At 37.7% G+C, this 19,733-nt stretch overlaps 1 protein-coding gene across 2 annotated transcripts; it reads left to right on the top strand.

The window, feature by feature from the left end:
* Positions 1–4,245: 4,245 nt before the first annotated feature.
* LOC131804450 (uncharacterized) lies at positions 4,246–8,572 on the top strand. Of its 2 annotated transcripts, none has more exons than XM_059127336.1 (2): positions 4,246–7,800; positions 7,870–8,572. In XM_059127336.1, exons 1-2 carry the CDS (start codon positions 4,585–4,587, stop codon positions 8,140–8,142), a joined length of 3,489 nt encoding a protein of 1,162 aa, XP_058983319.1. In that variant the 5' UTR covers positions 4,246–4,584; the 3' UTR covers positions 8,143–8,572. The 2 variants fall into 2 exon arrangements, with proteins under 2 accessions (XP_058983319.1, XP_058983320.1); XM_059127337.1 differs by having other exon boundaries at positions 4,246–7,795; positions 7,870–7,961.
* Positions 8,573–19,733: the final 11,161 nt, after the last annotated feature.

Consider the following 19,733-nt stretch of genomic DNA (forward strand, 5'->3'; position numbering starts at 1 on the left):
GAAAAATCACCGACGTATTTCATATATTTTTATACCCTCCACATTGTAACATCCCTAAATATTCGTCGTAGACTCCATAAAGCATATATATTCATTATCAGCATAAAAACAAAACATTGTATGTGTTCATAAAACTATGAACATGAAAGACTGCTGCAATAAATTAGATCGTTAAGTGATTTAGGCTATAAAATGTTTATGTATTTTTAACCCAACATTCTAGAGTACTTGTAAATGTGTGTGCATGAAAGATAAGAGCATAAGGGATGATAACACTTCATGCTGCTGGAGACGCATTGATAATAAAGAATATTCTCCCATAAACATGCGCTCAGCTGGGGAGTAAATATAGATCACAGCAATTGTGTGTTGCATTAGGCCTATGCATAGAATTAGAAATGTCAAGTGTTTGTAGCCTTAAGTAGATGCATAAGATTAAACCCCCCTAAGATTTCTGTTGTGTACTAGCACTTAAGTAATACATTTTGTTCAATAAAATTAGAATTAAACTGACAAACGAACAAACAAGTTCTAGAATTTGATTCTCCCGCTAACATTGGTCCTTCGACAAAAAAAAAAAAAAAAAAAAAAAAAAAAAAAAAAAAAAAAAAAAAAAAAAAAAAAAACCAGCGGCCACAAAAATATATTTCAAAAAAAAAAAGAGAATTATATTTTTGTAAAAAAAAAAACAGAAAAAAAAAGCCATAGGGGCAAATAAAAAACAAAAAAAAAGCCATAGGGGCAAAACAAAAAAAAGCCATAGGGGCAAATAAAAAACAAAAAAAAAGCCATAGGGGCAAAGAAAAAACAAAAAAAGCCATAGGGGCAAAGAAAAAATCAAAAAAAGCCATAGGGGCAACAAAAGCAAAGAAATAAAAACAGAATAATTTTGAAAAAAGCCACAGGGGCATTAAAAGAAAAGAAGCTAAAACTACAAATTTTACTTGCTTCACAAAACAAGGAAAAATGGCGTCGAGACATAACTTGTATAAGCTCCAAAGCCTACTCCTTAAAGAAGTAATTGGGATTAAGGAAAAACTGCAAGCAGGCATGGTTCGGAAAGCAGCCATGGGTGACACACTACGATCCCTGGAAAGCAAAATGAAGGAAGCCACTACGAACCACGAAATGCTGAGAGTGCATGGCGAAAACACTGATCCCTATTTCAAAGAAAATGTTTGGGATCTCATCAACTTGAACTATGGAAAAGCAAAGGAACTCCTAGCGAGTTTGGAAGAAGAGGTCGAGCGAGAACCGCAAAGGGTAATAAAAGAAGCAGAGCCCGAAGTGCATGGGCTAATGCTCGATCAACAGTTAAAGGCCTTCCAAGAGGAAATGCAACAACAGATGCAACAACAAATGCAACAATTTATGTTGATGTTCGAGAAGAATAAAAGAGAAAATGAGGAAGAAAGACAAACCCATATAGAATCATCACCAATGGGCAATCAGGCGAATATAAAAGTAAGCGCAATCATCTACCAATTCAGGAAAAAAGTAAACAAACTCGCCGATGCCGTTGAAAGCGATTTAGCTGGACTATCAAAATATGCTTTGGAGTACATGAAGTCATCGTGGGAGAAGCATATGGATGAAATTAGGAAATTGCATCTCGAGCTCTCAACGGTGCATGGAATGGAAGAGGTAGATCTCGAATTTGAAGAAATTGAAGAAAAGTTTGAGAGCAAAATGCAGGATATGATAAGAAGGATAGATGGTCTTAAAGAGGAGTCACTGGAAGTAGAACTAAAAAGAGTTCAAATACCATCCTTTAGTGGTCATGTGGAAGAGTGGAGTTCATTTCACGATTTATTTAAAAAGATGATTGATGAAAACTCCAAATTATCAAAAGTTCAAAAACTGTACTACCTCAAGACAAATCTAAAAGGAGAGGCATTTCGCTTGGTGCAACATCTTCAAGTGACCGAGGCAAATTATGAAGCAGCATGGGAATTACTGGAAAAAAGATATGGCAACAGGAGAATTTTATTCACTAAATTGGTAGATAGAATATTGGACCATCAAAACATCAACAGCCTGTCAGCAATAAGCATAAGAAATTTGCTGGACAATGTAAATGAAAGTATTCAGGCGTTGAAAGCAATGGATATTCCCCTAGAGCAAGCGGATCCCATTTTAGCCCGAATAATTATACGGAAACTGGATAAGGATGGGCTTATTCTTTATGAGCAGAATGTAAAGAAATCCAAGGACATCCAAAAACTTGAGGATGTGATGGACTTCCTGGAGCAGCAGTTTCAAGCCTTGGAAGCTTCAGTAGGCAGAAAACACAATAACATAGGACTGTACAAACTCCAAGAAAAATCAGCAGTGGTAGCGGAATTAAAACAATGTAAGTTCTGTAAAATGAGCGGACATGATATCGCATGGTGCAGAAAATTTTCGGCGTTATCTTCGAATGAAAGATACAATTGGGCAAGATCAGCACAGGTCTGCCTCAGATGCTTAAGCCACAACAAGGATAAAAAATGTTACAATGAAATTAAATGCCAGAAGTGTGGAATGAATCACATCACAGTGATGCATTTAGAGCGAAGAGGACATACGAAAGCAATGACCACCAATACAACAACAAATGTTCTGCTAGCAACAGCCCAAGTTCGTATAAAATCACTGCATGGAGAATTTGTAACAGTCAAAGCGCTGATAGACCAAGGATCACAAATTACATCCATATCAGAGGACGCGGCTCAACTGTTGCAGCTACCAAGGAAGAAGACAGAAGTGAGGTTACAAGGTCTAGGAGAGACCCTAGTTGGCGTGGCGAAATCTAAAGTTGCACTGGAACTACGACCCAGATTTTTGAGCAACATAATGATTAAGGCAGAAGCACTAGTCCTTCCAGCACTTGCATCAGCACATCCCGACAGAAGGTTTCAATATGACGTGGATAAATGGAGAAATGTAAATTTGGCAGATCCAAATTTCAACAGCCCGGAAAGAATCGATTTAGTCATTGGAGCCGATCTTTACTCACAAATATTGGAAGAAGGAGTTCGCCACGATGAGCAAATTGTGGGACAAAATACGAAGTTGGGTTGGATTTTATCTGGAACAGTAGTAGTAAATCCTGGATTGAACATAAAGAAATCGGCAGCAACAACAACAATTGAGAGGTTCTGGGAAATAGAGGAAATAGAAGATGAAAAAACGACCGAAGAAGACGAATACTGCCTTAAGTTATATGAAGACACAACACGCCGAGACAATTCAGGAAGATTTGTCGTGCGTTTACCGTTAATTGAAGAAAAAGATTTGGGAGATTCATATAAAAGAGCCATGGCGAGGTTTATAAACTTGGAAAAAAGATTAGAAAATAATGCGGAATTAAAGTCAGAGTACGAGAAAACAATGAACGAGCTCATATCCATGGGCCAAATGGTAAAGGTGGATCCAAGTAAGAAGGCTTTGTATTATATGCCGCACCAAGCAGTGGTACGTGAAACAAGTCTAACCACAAAAGTTAGAGTGGTATTTGATGCTTCATCGACAACTTCAAATGGGAAGTCGCTGAATGACATACTTCACGTGGGACCAAGGCTTCAAAAAGATATATTTGACATTGTAACAAAGTGGAGATCGTGGAAGTTTGTCATCTCAGCTGATGTGGAGAAAATGTTTCGTCAGATTAAAGTTGAAAAAGAAGACCAGGAATACCAACATGTGTTGTGGAGGAGTAATCCGTCGGAGCCTATCCAACAATATAAACTTACTACGGTAACATATGGCACTGCATCAGCACCATTTCTGGCTGTAAGATCGCTCATAGAAATTGGAAATAGGTGCCAGAATCAAGAAATCGCTCAGAGGATCAAAGAAGATTTCTACATGGACGACCTTTTAACAGGAGCGAATACAAAACAAGAATGCAGGGAGGTGCAGAAGAAGATAACGCTGCAACTGGAGGATTATGGGTTTCATTTAAGAAAATGGATATCAAACTCTCCTGAAGTATTGAGTGCGGTGAAATTGAATGAAGAAAATGAAGTGCTGAGAATAGAAGAAGATGAATGCTTGAAAACATTGGGATTACAATGGAATCCACAGATCGATTGCTTTACATTTAGTATGCAAATTAAAAAAGAAGACAAGTTGACAAAACGAATAGCATTGTCAAGACTGGCACAAATATTCGATCCATTAGGTTGGCTGACGCCAGTCACGGTAACAGCAAAACTATTTATACAGCAGTTATGGATACAACAAATAGAATGGGAGGTGCCATTGGAGGAGAAATTGAGTGGAGATTGGCGGCAGTTTACATACAGTCTGCCTGCTTTAGAAAATTTAAGGATTCCAAGATGGTTTGGAATATTGGAAGACAAAACTGCACAGTTACATGGGTTTGCAGATGCTTCCGAGAAGGCTTATGCAGCAGTCGTATACCTTAAGGTAAATTCGCAGGTGACCATAGTGGCTGCAAAAAGTAAGGTAAATCCAGTAAAAAATAGGAAGACGCTTCCAAAGCTGGAACTTTGTGCAACACATCTATTGGCTAAACTACTACAGAAGATCAAAGGAGTATTGAAGTCAGCAACACCAACTTTTGCTTGGAGTGATTCCATGATTTCCTTGGCATGGATTCACAACTCCAAAAACAAGGATAAGTTCATAAAAACAAGGGTGATGGATATTTTGGAGAGAATACCCGAAGCGAAATGGGGCTACGTCAAGTCAAAGGAGAATCCAGCAGATATGGGTTCAAGGGGTGTCCCACCGGAGACTTTGACAAACAATACATTGTGGTGGGAAGGCCCCGAATGGCTGAAAAAAGATGAACAAGATTGGCCAAAAAGCAACATAAATCAAACAGTAGCAACAACAGTAAAGTTTTCGACTGAAAACCACTTATATGAAAGTATGATGAAGTATTCGTCATTTAAGAAACAGATACGTGTAATGGCTTATCTACTGCGTTTTATAAAAGGGCTAAAAAAGAAGCGAGCAGTAAATGAGCATTTGACGGCAAAAGAGTTGGAAGAAGCAGAGATGGAGATAATAAAACTACATCAAGAAAGAGAATGGCCAGTGGAACTAAGGAAATTGAAGACATTGGGAACGGTGGATCATCAAAGTAAAATAGCTTCACTACATCCACAGTTGGATCGAAATGGCATAATGCGGGTTGGTGGAAGACTTGCTTTGTCAGAGCTGAACTATAACCAAAAGCATCCAATAATTATTCAAAAGTCAAGATTAGCGGGAAATATCATTCGAAATTGTCATATTCAAACGATGCATGGAGGAAATCGACTTATGGAAAATATACTAAGACGAAAATATTGGATTATTGGAGCTAAAAATAGGATAAAACTTTGCATTAGGTGTTGTCCAAGATGTACGCGCTTTAGAGGTGAAGTGCGAAATCAATTGATGGGAAATTTACCAGCTTACCGTGTCAGTATAAATCAACCCTTTCAACACTGTGGCATTGATTATGCGGGTCCGCTACAAATACGGTGCTCCAAAACAAGAGGAGTGAAGGCTATGAAGGGTTACGTAGCGGTGTTCGTATGCATGGTAACTAAGGCGGTTCATTTGGAAGCTGTCAGCGGACTTACAACGGAAGCATTTCTGGCGGCGCTAAGGCGATTTTTCGCGAGAAGAGGAAAATCAACCGACTTATATTCAGACAACGGAACGAACTTCGTAGGGGCAGCAAGGCAGCTTGACAGAGACTTTTTGGATGCCGTTAAAAACAACACGAAGTTAGCTCCCATTTTGGAAAATGAAAAAATAAGTTGGCATTTCATTCCGCCGGCAGCTCCTCACGTTGGAGGAATTTGGGAAGCAGCAGTGAAGTCCATGAAATATCACCTAAAAAGAATAATTGGTGATACGAAATTGACTTACGAGGAGTTGAGTACGGTGCTATCTCAGATTGAAGCAGTATTAAATTCGAGGCCGCTACATGAACTTGGAAGCGGTACAGAATATATTGACACTTTAACACCTGGACATTTCTTAATTGGGCGTCCGATGTTAGAATCACCGGCGACTATCGATGAAGGTAACTTAGGATGTCTTAATAGATGGAAACTGCTACAACGAATTAAAAGTCATTTTTGGAGCAGATGGAAAGAGGAGTATCTAACCACATTACAAAACCGAATGAAATGGAAGAAACAAAATAATAATGTGGAAATAGGCAATGTGGTGATATTGAAAAACGAAGAAACGCACGCGGCGCGATGGCCACTGGCCAAGGTGGTAGAAGTCCATCCAGGGAAGGACGGAGTTGTAAGGATTGTGACAGTTAAAACACAAGACGGCGTGATAAAGAGGCCAATTAACAAATTATGTCCATTGGAGCATATGGACGAGGAATCTGAAGAATTGCCCAGACAGGAAAAACAGGCGGAAATTACACATACTAATATGACAAGATGTGAGCGAAAAATAAGGAAACAACCAATAACGTGGGCAATGATGCTGAACTTATTTTTACTAATATCTACCAAGGCATCATCTGTACATGAACTGAATAGTTCGGCTGCGGTATATTTGGATCCCATGTCTCAAATTCACATGGTTTCCTCATCATGGAATATGGTTGTGTACTTTGAGCTGAAACCATATTTAGAAACATTAGACCTGGCTTCCGAATTGCTGAAAACATCAAAAAGCTTATGCCCACGACTTCAAACTTTTGAGGAGCAGTGTTGGTCCACGATTAACAATATGGAACTCAAGATTAATAAGATAAAGACCAACAATCGATTATTCCTCAGAGAAGACAATCGTCAAAAAAGAGGAGCTCCGTTGAAATTTGTAGGTTCGTTTCAACACTGGGCATTTGGGGTAATGGACGATGACGATCGAGTAGCTATGGAGAGCAATATGAAAAATCTATTAGCCAACCAAAAGGATTTGAAGAAGTTAGCAAAACAACAGACATCTGTAGTCGACGCTACAGTAAATCTTTTAAGGAAAACCACAGAGGAAGTGAATTCGCACTTTTCGGATATCAAAGGCAAAATTGAGAACATAAGTGCTACAATGAATGAGAATTACTTCGTGTATAGAGAATCCATACGATTCTTTATAATAGCAAAACAAATTCATGAGCTTTTGGAAGAATGTGACGAAGTCCAAAAAGAAGTTGTTGATGCATTAATTGATGTAAACAGCGGTAAGTTTCATCCCGTCCTGATAACACCCAAACAATTACAAGCAGAGATAGTAAAAATACGAGATGCTCTGCCTGAAAAATATGTACTGCCAGGAAAGCGTACGGGAATGGAATTAAAAGAGATCTTACATTTGATGACGTGCCACGGATCGTTTGTGGGGTCCCAACTGGTAATTAATATAAAAATACCGCTGTTCAATCGGCAGTCATCCCAGTTTTACAAAGTAATTCCGATACCATTTGAAGAAGGAAATACGATATTGATAGCCCGGGTGAATTCCCCGTACATTGTATATAATTTTGAGCTGGATTCTTTTCATTTCTTAACACAGCCTATGCTTAATGAGTGCAAAGAGACGTTGGGTAAGGAGATAATGTGCGAAGAGAATTTTCCATGGAGAGATGCAACTACAAATAATTGTGAATTATCTCCTCTGAGACCGCACATAAAACTAAACTGCGCCTATGACGAAGTGGAACGAATGCCTTATTGGATGCCATTGAAACGAAATGGCAATTGGCTTTTTAAAACCTTTTCAAGTGCAACAGCTCATTTGCAATGCTCTCACAAACAACAGACGATTATGGAACTTCCAAAGCAAGGAATTCTCACGCTGGATGCAGACTGTACAGCGAGGATCGGTAAAGTAACGTTGGTAGCTGTGCATAGAGTTCATAACGAGATAAGCACAGAATTCCATTCGTTTCTTTTGAAGGATGTAAGTCCGGACGAAAAAGAATCAATCAAACCCCTTGGAAATATACTTATCAATCATCATCAAGAAATTGACGAGCTAAAGAAATTCGTGGACAAGTTAAAGAAAGAAAATGTGGAATTGCGAGGCTTGAAGTTCCATCACATCTCATCACACGTAGCTTTTATTTTAGTAATTATAGTAATAATAATTCTAATTATTTTATTTATAAGAAGACAGAAAAAATTAAAACGCATAACCGAAATTCAATTTCCCCGAGGCCAGGATGTCTAAATAAATTATTTGCCGCCCGGGAAAATGTTCATAAAACTATGAACATGAAAGACTGCTGCAATAAATTAGATCGTTAAGTGATTTAGGCTATAAAATGTTTATGTATTTTTAACCCAACATTCTAGAGTACTTGTAAATGTGTGTGCATGAAAGATAAGAGCATAAGGGATGATAACACTTCATGCTGCTGGAGACGCATTGATAATAAAGAATATTCTCCCATAAACATGCGCTCAGCTGGGGAGTAAATATAGATCACAGCAATTGTGTGTTGCATTAGGCCTATGCATAGAATTAGAAATGTCAAGTGTTTGTAGCCTTAAGTAGATGCATAAGATTAAACCCCCCTAAGATTTCTGTTGTGTACTAGCACTTAAGTAATACATTTTGTTCAATAAAATTAGAATTAAACTGACAAACGAACAAACAAGTTCTAGAATTTGATTCTCCCGCTAACAGTATGTATAGGTCCACGTTTTTGTATAGCCCTATATAGCGGTACCTCAAGATATTCGGTATTTTGATGATTTTTGCCACATTTTCCCACCAATATGTCTGAAAATTGGTATTTGTGGGTTCTAATGTTTCCATTACCCTAAGGTGGAGGGTATTCAATGTTCGGCCCGGCCGAACTTAATGTTTTTGTACTTGTTTATAATTGTATTTTAAAACTTTTACTCTTTATGAGTAAGGACTAAGACAATATTTTCAGTTTTATCATCTAGTAATGCATTATTATTTAAAATTGATAAGTTTCACAAAATGAAGGTGATATATTTCAACTTTTTCATCAGATATACAGGGTGAGAATTAAAAAACTGCACCAAATTCAAACGCCATATTTTTACATTTTTTTAATTTTATTGAATGAAAGCAAAAAATGTCGGAAATAGCATCATATTTTGGAATAGGTTTAGATTTGTTCGAATTGGTCACCTTTGGCAGGAATTATGGCCTTCAATCGGAACAATAAAACAGTCACACGCTGCACGAATGTTGCTGTGCGGTATTTTAGCCTATTCTCGGCGAAGCGCTTGTTTGAGGTGATCGACACTTTGGTATTTTTTAGTACCAACCTTGTTTTCCAAAATAGTCCAGACACAATAGTCCAACGGATTGGAATCTGGAGATTTTGGTGGCCATTGTGCGCTGGAAATTAAGCGAGGAACCTCATTTTATAACCATTCTTGGGTGGCACGTGCTGAGTGCGATGTGCTGAGTCCTGTTGGAATGTCCAAGGTCTGCGACCAAAATGTTTGCGTGACCAAAACTAATAAACTGATAATATTCGCCATTTATTCTGATGCCGATTAATCGATTATCGATTAATACGAGCGGAGAGCGACCATCGACTGTTATGGCGGTCCACACCTTCACTATGGCCGGCGTTTGAGTTCTGGCAAGTAAACACGATTATTTTGTTTGTTTACAAACTGCTGGACAACGAATGTTTTCTCATCGGAGAAAACCAAATTCGGCAGTTCACCACTTTCGGCCAAGCGAAGCAACTCTTTAGCTCTTTTTAGTCTACTTTCTTTCTGTTGCGGTGTAAGTTCTTGCACTTTTTGGAATTTACCGAGAGCTCATTTTTTAATATTTACCGAATAAAATATTGCGATATGTTCAGCTCACGAGCCATGTTTCGGCCACTGCGACGCGGGTTTCGATCGAATCGCTTCTTTACTTTTTGAACCATTTCTGCTGATGTAGCTGTTCTCATCCGTCCTTGACGTCGGGCTACGCTACCAGTATCACGTTATCGAGCGGTGGTACGAGACACAAAAGGTTTATTCACATTTAAATGCTGGAGTGCTCGAACGATAGCCACTTGGGGTTTTCCAACCAAATATAAAGAAATCATACTATCACGCTTGGATTCCATCACGAATAACGTTTTTCTGGAAAATTCACACCAAAATGCTTTTGTACGCTTTTAAACAATATAATGAATTGTCGCTGGAATAAGTTTAACAGCTGTCGGACGAATGGCTTAGAAATGACAGCAGTCTGAAGTTGGTTGCAGTTTTTTTCATCTCACCCTGTAGGCCTCCCGATATTCGGTATTTTGATGATTTTAGCGACATTATACATCGGCAATGTTTCAAATTTGGTATTTGAAGTTCGTAATATGACAGAAAATTGTTCGTGCAGGTTCACGCCTTCGTATAGCCTCCATAGAACGGCACCTCCCGATATTCGGTATTGTGATGATTTTAGCGACATTATTCACCGGAATTGTTTCAAATTTGGTATCTGAAGTTCGAAATGGATACTACAACCTATAACTGGAGATTATCTGTGCAGGTCCATGTCTTCGTATAGCCCCCATATAACGGTACCTCCCGATATTCGGCATTTTGATGATTTTAGCGACAGTATTCACCGGAAATGTTTCAAATTTGGTATTTGAAGTTCGTATTGGGTACTACAGCCTATGACAGAAGGTCCACGCTTCGTATAGCCCCCATATAACGGCACCTCCCGATATTCGTTATTTTGATGATTTTAGCGACAATATTCACCAAACTTTTTTTCAAGTTTCGCATTTGGATCTTGTAATGGCTTATGACAAAAGTTGCCTATACATGTCCACGTCATTTACCTATTATAGCGGCTACATTCGGTATTTTTAAGATTTTAACAGAATTTTTATGGATTTTATTTTATTTATTTATTTATGCAAAATTCTTTCCAAATGGTGGAGGGTATACAAAGTTCGGCTTTTTTATTTAGTAAATGTATCACTGTGAAGAACCTAAAAAATCGGACGGGTTCACTATGCGAATATTGGAATCAAAACAGGCAAATGTTTCCAAAATTCCTTGACCTTATGTAGTCATGGCGAGGGGGGAATTTTGGACTTATTGATGAATCTATTTCAGGACAATATTAATCATACGAAAAGTTCGAGTAAAAGGAATTGTAAATTCACCGACTTTTTACGTAATTTTTGTTTCACAGGTTTATATATTGACTCATATACCTGCAATATTATACATAATTGTCATTTTTCTTGAAATATTCGTTATCGTACACATCCGTACGCATATCGTACCCTGAAATATCAGGAATCCTTGCGTCATAGAACCAGCGCTACAGTTAATGATGCAAAACTATATTTTGCAAATGTCCATCTCTTGCTATGCCAAAACCAACTTGTGTAGGTAAATGAGACCCAAGAAAAGATATACTTCATACTCCATGCACACATTACGAACATTCACACACACACGCAGACATTCTTGCCTAAGTATGTTGACTAATTTATTGTATTGGATTACAATACATTTATTACAAGTATTTCTTCATTAGTCTGGTAAATAGTAAATTATTCATTTCGAATATTTTAATATTTGTAATCCTCCGGTAACAATGCCACTTCTAATTTGGCCTCATTAAATATTTATATGGAAATATTTCGTAACAGATACTATGTGTGCGGATGTGTGAGTGTTGACTGTGTACACATTATCCTTTGCATGTTTATCCCTTTTGCAAACGAAAACTATTTATTTGTAGTTCTTCTTAGCCACAGCAAACTTTTGCCGGACGTTTTGGGTAATCCTTTGAGACAAACCGAAATGTGGCATTGATTTTCGGTAATAAATCAATGCTTTTTATTTATTGCCACTTCTAAATTGATAGCATTTTTGTTTTTATTTATTTTTTTGTTATACAGCAAATGACAAGCAATAAATTTTGGAATTTATTTGGGAAAAAAGAGAAAATTTTAAGTCTGTATCTATGAAGGGAATTTATTGGGGAGGTATGTAGTTAGAATCAATGAAAGCTGTAGAAAATAAGAATATCAAGGCACGGTATTCGATCAAGTTCCATTACGACCTGCTCATGTCAGTACAATTGGTAGAATATGTATTAAATTCCTTCCAAAGTAATTATAATTGTCATTATCTACATGAAATTTCGAAATTTACGGCTAATACAATAAACATTAAAACCGATCATTGACCAGCAACTTGGTTCCATGTATTTTTAAAACTCAAATGCTTTGTTTCAAAACACAAAAGAAAAAAACTTGTTGGACTAAGGGCACTTCCAACATATTGTAGTGGTAACACATGTCTTTGCTAACTTTTTATACCCTCCACCATGGTATGGAGGGTATATTAAGTTTGTCATTCCGTTTGTAACACCTCGAAATACACATTTTAGACCCCACAAAGTATATATATTATTGATTAGCATTCTAAATTCTGTCTGTGGAAATCACTCTAGCTTCCGAACGAAATGTATGTTATATCTATATAGGTTCACCTTTTCGTATTGCCCCAATATAACGGTACCTCCCGATATTCGGTATTTTGATGATTTTAGCGACATTATTTACCGGAATAGTTTCAAATTTGGTATTTGAGGTTGGTGATGGATACTACAGGCTCAGACAGAAAATTGTCTCTGCAGGTCCACGTCTTCGTATAGCCCCAATATAACGGTACCTCCCGATATTCGGTATTTTGATGATTTTAGCGAATTTATTCACCGAAATTGTTTCAAATTTGGTATTTAAAGTTCGCAATGGATACTACTGCCTAAGACAGAAAATCATCTGTGCAGGTTCACCTCTTCGTATAGCCCCCATATAACGGTACCTCTCGATATTCGGTATTTATACCCTACACCACATAGTGGTAAGGGTATTATGTCTTTGTGCATTTGTTTGTAACATGGAGAAGGAAACGAGATAGACCCATAGTTACTTTTGAGAACCTTCATAGAATCACTTTCTGAGTCGATTTATGCATGTCAGTCCGTCTGTCCGACCGTCTGTCCAAGTATTCTTGTGAACAAAATGCAGGTCGCTTTTATTATCAGATTGAGATGAAATTTTCCAAACAATATTTTTTTGGCCCAAGGACGAACCCTATTGAAATTGGTGAGAATCGGATCAAATTTAGATATAGCTCCCATATATATCTTCATCCGATTTCGGGTTAAATGTGCACCAAACGTCCACTATCAGTCCAACCGAGTTCGGCCTAGAAGCAAGTATATCAAATTTGGAGAAAATCGGTTCAGATATAGCTATAGCTCCCATATATATCTTTCATCCGATTTGATCTTTAAGTCCCTCACATTCCTACTATGCACTCCACAACCGTGATATTTGGTACCAGGTATTAGATGGAGCACAGAAATAGCTGTTTTAAATTTTATCGAAATCGGTTCAGATTTGGATATAGCTTCCATCCGTTCCATCTTCATCCGATTTCGGGTTAATTGGCCACCAAATGGCCAATATCACCCCAAATGGCCCGAATTTTGGCACATGTGACCGAGATTAGCCTTAAAGCAAATACAACAAATTTGGAGAAAATCGGTTCAGAAACAGCTTTAGCTCCCATATATATGTTTTATCCGATTTGCTGTTTAAGCCTCTCACATTCGTAATATGCACTCCACAAGAATTATATTTGGTACCAGATAAAAGATACAGCCCAGAAATAGCTGTTTGTAATTTTATCGAAATCGGTTCAGATTTGGATATAGCTCCCATATATATTTCCATCCGATTTCGGGTTAATTGTGCACCAAATGGCCGATATAAGTCCAAATGGACTGAATTTTAGTACATCGGACCAAATTCAGCCTAGAAGCAAGTATATCAAATTTAGTGAAAATCGGTTCAGATATAGATATAGCAACCATATATATGTTTCATCCGATTTAGTGTTTTAGTCCCTTACATTTGTAATATTCACTCCACAACCGTGATATTCGGTACCAGGTATTAGATGGAGCACAGGAATAGCTGTTTTAAATTTTACCGAAATCGGTTCAGATTTGGATATAGCTCCCATATATATCTTCATCCGATTTCGGGTGATTGACCACCAAATGGCCGTAATAGTATCAATTTTGGCAAATCCGACTGAAACCTGCTTAGAAGCAAGTACACCAATTTTAGTAAAAATCGGTTCAGATATAGCTATAGCTCCCATATATATCCTCATCCGATTTCGTGTTAATTGTGCATCAAATGGCCTATATCAGCCCAAATGGCATGAATTATCGTACATAAGACCGAATTCAGTCTAGAAGCTAATACGTCAAATTTGGAGAAACCCGGTTCAGAGATAGCTATAGTTCGTAAAATGCACGAAAGAATTAGATAGATTTTGATTTTGTACCAAATATCTCATACAGCTCTGAAATGCCCTGTATAAACCTTTTTACGAGAGCTCTACTAAATATGCATAGTGGTGTAGGGTATCATATAGTCGGCCCCGCCCGACTTTTGAACTTTCCTTACTGGTTATACCCTACACCACATAGTGGTAAGGGTATTATGTCTTTGTGCATTTGTTTGTAACATGGAGAAGGAAACGAGATAGACCCATAGTTACTTTTGAGAACCTTCATAGAATCTCTTTCTGAGTCGATTTATGCATGTCCGTCCGTCTGTCCGTCCGTCCGTCCGTCCGTCCGTCCGTCCGTCCGTCCGTCCGTCCGTCCGTCTGTCCATGTATTCTTGTGAACAAAATGCAGGTCGCATTTATTATCCGATTGAGATGAAATTTTGCAAACAACATTTGTTTGGCCCAAGGACGAACCCTATTGAAATTGGTGAGAATCGGATCAATTTTAGATATAGCTCCCATATATATCTTCATCCGATTACGGGTTAAATGTGCACCAAATGTCCACTATCAGTCCAAATTACGTGAATTTTGGCACACCCAACCGAGTTCGGCCTAGAAGCAAGTATATCAAATTTGGAGAAAATCGGTTCAGATATAGCTATAGCTCCCATATATATCTTTCATCCGATTTGATCTTTAAGTCCCTCACATTCCTAAAATGCACTCCACAACCGTGATATTTGGTACCAGGTATTTGATGGAGCACAGAAATAGCTGTTTTAAATTTTATCGAAATCGGTTCAGATTTGGATATAGCTCCCATATATATCTTCATCCGATTTCGGGTTAATTGACCACCAAATGGCCAATATCAGCCCAAATGGCCCGAATTTTGGCACATGTGACCGAGATTAGCCTTAAAGCAAATACAACAAATTTGGAGAAAATCGGTTCAGATATAGCTATAGCTCCTGTATATATCTTTCATCCGATTTGGTGTTTAAGCCTCTCACATTCGTAATATGCACTCCACAAGACTGATATTTGGTACCAGATATAAGATACAGTCCAGAAATAGCTGTTTGTAATTTTATCGAAATCGGTTCAGATTTGGATATAGCTCCCATATATATCTTCATCCGATTTCGGGTTAATTGTGCACCAAATGGCCGATATAAGTCCAAATGGACTGAATTTTAGTACATCGGACCAAATTCAGCCTAGAAGCAAGTATATCAAATTTAGTGAAAATCGGTTCCGATATAGATATAGCAACCATATATATGTTTCATCCGATTTAGTGTTTTAGTCCCTTACATTCGTAATATTCACTCCACAACTGTGATATTTGGTACCAGGTATTAGATGGAGCACAGGAATAGCTGTTTTAAATTTTATCGAAATCGGTTCAGATTTGGATATAGCTCCCATATATATCTTCATCCGATTTCGGGTGATTGACCACCAAATGGCCGTAATAGCATCAATTTTGGCAAATCCGACCGAAACCAGCTTAGAAGCAAGTACACCAATTTTAGTAACAATCGCTTCAGATATAGCTATAGCTCCCATATATATCTTTCATCCGATTTGGTCTTTAAGTCCCTCACATTCGTAATATGCACTCCACAGGAATGATATTTGGTACCAGATATCAGATAAAGCCCAAAAATAGTTAATTTTATTAAAATCTGTTCCAATTTGGATATGCCTCCCATATATATCTTCATCCGATTTCGTGTTAATTGTGCACTAAATGGTCAATATCAGCCCAAATCACCTGAATTTTCGTACATAAGACCGAATTCAGTCTAGAAGCTAATACGTCAAATTTGGAGAAACCCGGTTCAGAGATAGCTATAGTTCGTAAAATGCACGATAGAATTAGATAGATTTTGATTTTGTACCAAATATCTCATAGAGCTCTGAAATGTCCTGTATAAACCTTTTTACGAGAGCTCTACTAAATATGCATAGTGGTGTAGGGTATCATATAGTCGGCCCCGCCCGACTTTTGAGCTTTCCTTACTGGTTTTTACTTGTTTTTTCAATTTCTAAATTTCAATTTTCACTGATATATTTCTAACTTGCAATGCTCTATTCCTTTAAATCACCGCCTATTATAATACTTTGTTTCTTTAACTAAAATATAATGCTAACTCGGCATACCTACAATTAATTTCTTGAGATTATCTTGACACTTGTTAACACAATGATATTTTAGCTCCAGTTTTTTGTTCGCGTTTTTAAACTCTCAAAAAGCCCGCGGGCAATGGACAATCTTACAATCATAAATGTTTCCCATATTTTTGTTCTATTTTTCGCAATTCTTGTGGATTTAGTTTCTTCCGCATGAATGAATTGAAATTAATCGCTACTTACACACACACCCAGACCACAATAACCAAAAAACTTAGTATTGCTGTGTTCTTTTTCACATAACCTCTGCAAAAATATTTAAAAGCGTATGTATTCGGATGACAACTCAATTAAGCGGACGATGGATTACAAGGCTGCATGCAACTAATTTGCATATGTACATGTGTTATACGTCGTTGTACAACTACGACGGCATCGCGATGATTATGATGCCTAGACTAAAGTCGTTTGCCAGAGTCTGAGCGAGAAGAAAAACTCCAACTAGCAGATCAGCGACAGATACTGCCAACAAATTTGCATGCCTTCGCAGTGGCTGTGCAATGAACATAGAAAACGATGACTCAAAGCCACCCAAGAAAACGTTGTGACAAACCAAAAAAAACATACCGACTGAATATTGTTGTAATAATATTCACTTATGTTGTTGCATCTGTTAAATAAAATGGATATGCTTACAGGCGATAGTTTTGTGTAATATTATACACAATGGGAGTGAAAGATATTTTAAATGACACTTGCGCAGGGGAAGGTATAAAACAGATATGCACTAAAACAAGGTAAACCAGTAAGGAAAGCTCAAAAGTCGGGCGGGGCCGACTATATGATACCCTACACCACTATGCATATTTAGTAGAGCTCTCGTAAAAAGGTTTATACAGGGCATTTCAGAGCTCTATGAGATATTTGGTACAAAATCAAAATCTGTCTAATTCTATCGTGCATTTTACGAACTATAACTATCTGTGAACCGGGTTTCTCCAAATTTGACGTATTAGCTTCTAGACTGAATTCGGTCTTATGTACGAAAATTCAGGTGATTTGGGCTGATATTGACCATTTAGTGCACATTTAACCCGAAATCGGATGAAGATATATATGGGAGCTATGTCCAAATCTGAACCGATTTCGATAAAATTTAAAACAGCTATTCATGTGCTCCATCTAATACCTGGTACCAAATATCACGGTTGTGGAGTGAATATTACGAATGTAAAGGTCTAAAACACTAAATCAGATGAAACATATATATGGTTGCTATATCTAAATCTGAACCGATTTTCACTAAATTTGATATACTTGCTTCTAGGCTGAATTTGGTCCGATGTACTAAAATTCAGTCCATCTGGACTTATATCGGCCATTTGGTGCACAATTAACCCGAAATCGGATGAAGATATATATGGGAGCTATATCCAAATCTGAACCGGTCACATATGCCAAAATTCGGGCCATTTGGGCTGATATTGGCCATTTGGTGGTCAATTAACCCGAAATCGGATGAAGATATATATGGGAGCTATATCCAAATCTGAACCGATTTCGATAAAATTTAAAACAGCTATTTCTGTGCTCCATCTAATACCTGGTACCAAATATCACGGTTGTGGAGTGCATAGTAGGAATGTGAGGGACTTCAAGATCAAATCGGATGAAAGATATATATGGGTAAATAATGTCGCCAAAATACTGAATATCGGGGGGTACCGTTGTATGGGGGCTATACGAAGACGTGAACTCACATGGCCCATTTTCTGTCTTAGGCTGTAGTATCCATTACGAATTTCAAATACCAATTTTGAAACAATTCCGGTAAATAATGTCGCTAAAATCATCAAAATACCGCATATCGGGAGGTACAGTTATATGGGGGCTATACAAAGACGTAGACCTACATGGACCATTTTCATTACTAGAAGTCCTGCGGACATAGTACACATTTGAGTTAATTTTTATCAACTTACTTCATTTCGTTCGGAAGGTAGAGTGATTTCCACAGACGGACGGACATTGCTTAATCGACATAGAATTTTATGCTGATCAGGAATATATATACATTGTGGGGCCTAAAATGTATATTGCGAGGTGTTACAAATAGAATGAGAAACTTAATATACCCTCCATACTACGGTGGAGGGTATAAATATATTTTCTCATCGGAGAAAACCAAATTCGGCAGTTCACCAATTTCGGCCAAGCGAACCAGCTCCTTACCTCTTTTGAGTGCACTTGCACTTTTTGGAAATTCAATGGCTTTATCCTGAGCACATTTTTCAATATTTGCCGAATGGAATATTGCGATATGTTCATTTTTCGGCCACTGCGACGCGGGTTGCGATCAAGTCGCTTCTTTACTTTTCGAAACATTTGTTGCTGTTTTCTTCCGTCCCCTTTCTTGACGTCGGGCTACGCTACCAGTATCACGGTAACGAGCACGGTACGTCTCGTACACAAAAATTTATTCATTTAAATACTGGAGTGCTCTAACGATAGCCACTTGTGGTTTTCCAGCCAAATATAAAGAAATCACACTTGAGTTCCATCACGAATAACCTTTTTTCTGGAAAATTCTCACCAAAATGCTTTTGCTTTTAAACAATATAATGAGCTGTCACTGGAATAATTTTATTAGCTTTCGGACGGGTGGCTTAGAAATGACAGCAGTCTGAAGCTGCAATTTTTTCATCTCACTCTGTATAGCTCATTTTCAATGCTAAAAGTCTTGCTACTTAATTTCGTTCGGAAGCTAGAGTTATTTCTACAGATGGACGGATATCGCTAAATCGACACAGAATTTTATGCCGATCAAAAATATATATACTTTCTAGGATCTAACATTTATCTTTCGATGTGTCTCAAACGGAATAACAAACTTAATATGTCCTCCATACTATGTATGACAGAGGGTATAAAAGTCAATATTCAAATGCTGCTACACCCTTTTAGTTTAACTGCGAATATTTTCGAACACATATGTGGCGACGTGGTAAATGGTGACGATGATGAGTATGATTTTAAAGTAAATACTCTTTTATTTGAGCATGAAAGTGGAGAACATTGTAAGCCCCCCCCCCCAAAAAAAAAAAAAAAAAGTGAGTGCGCGTATCATTGCCTGAGGGTGATATTAGCGCCTTCTTTGCAAATATGCAACACTTATGGACTCTCTTCCAATTCACAGTGTATGCCCATGCGAAAAATGTCTGCGCATGTGCAACTGCCAAACAAAAGCCTTATACACATGCATACATACATTGTTGGGTTTTCATTACTTCGATTTTGGTCATATGGGAAACGTATGTTACCACACTCGTTCGTATGCAACCAGTGACCAGT

Source organism: Musca domestica, unplaced genomic scaffold (genome assembly GCF_030504385.1).
Source record: "Musca domestica strain aabys unplaced genomic scaffold, Musca_domestica.polishedcontigs.V.1.1 44, whole genome shotgun sequence".
Taxonomy (NCBI): Eukaryota; Metazoa; Arthropoda; class Insecta; order Diptera; family Muscidae; genus Musca; species Musca domestica.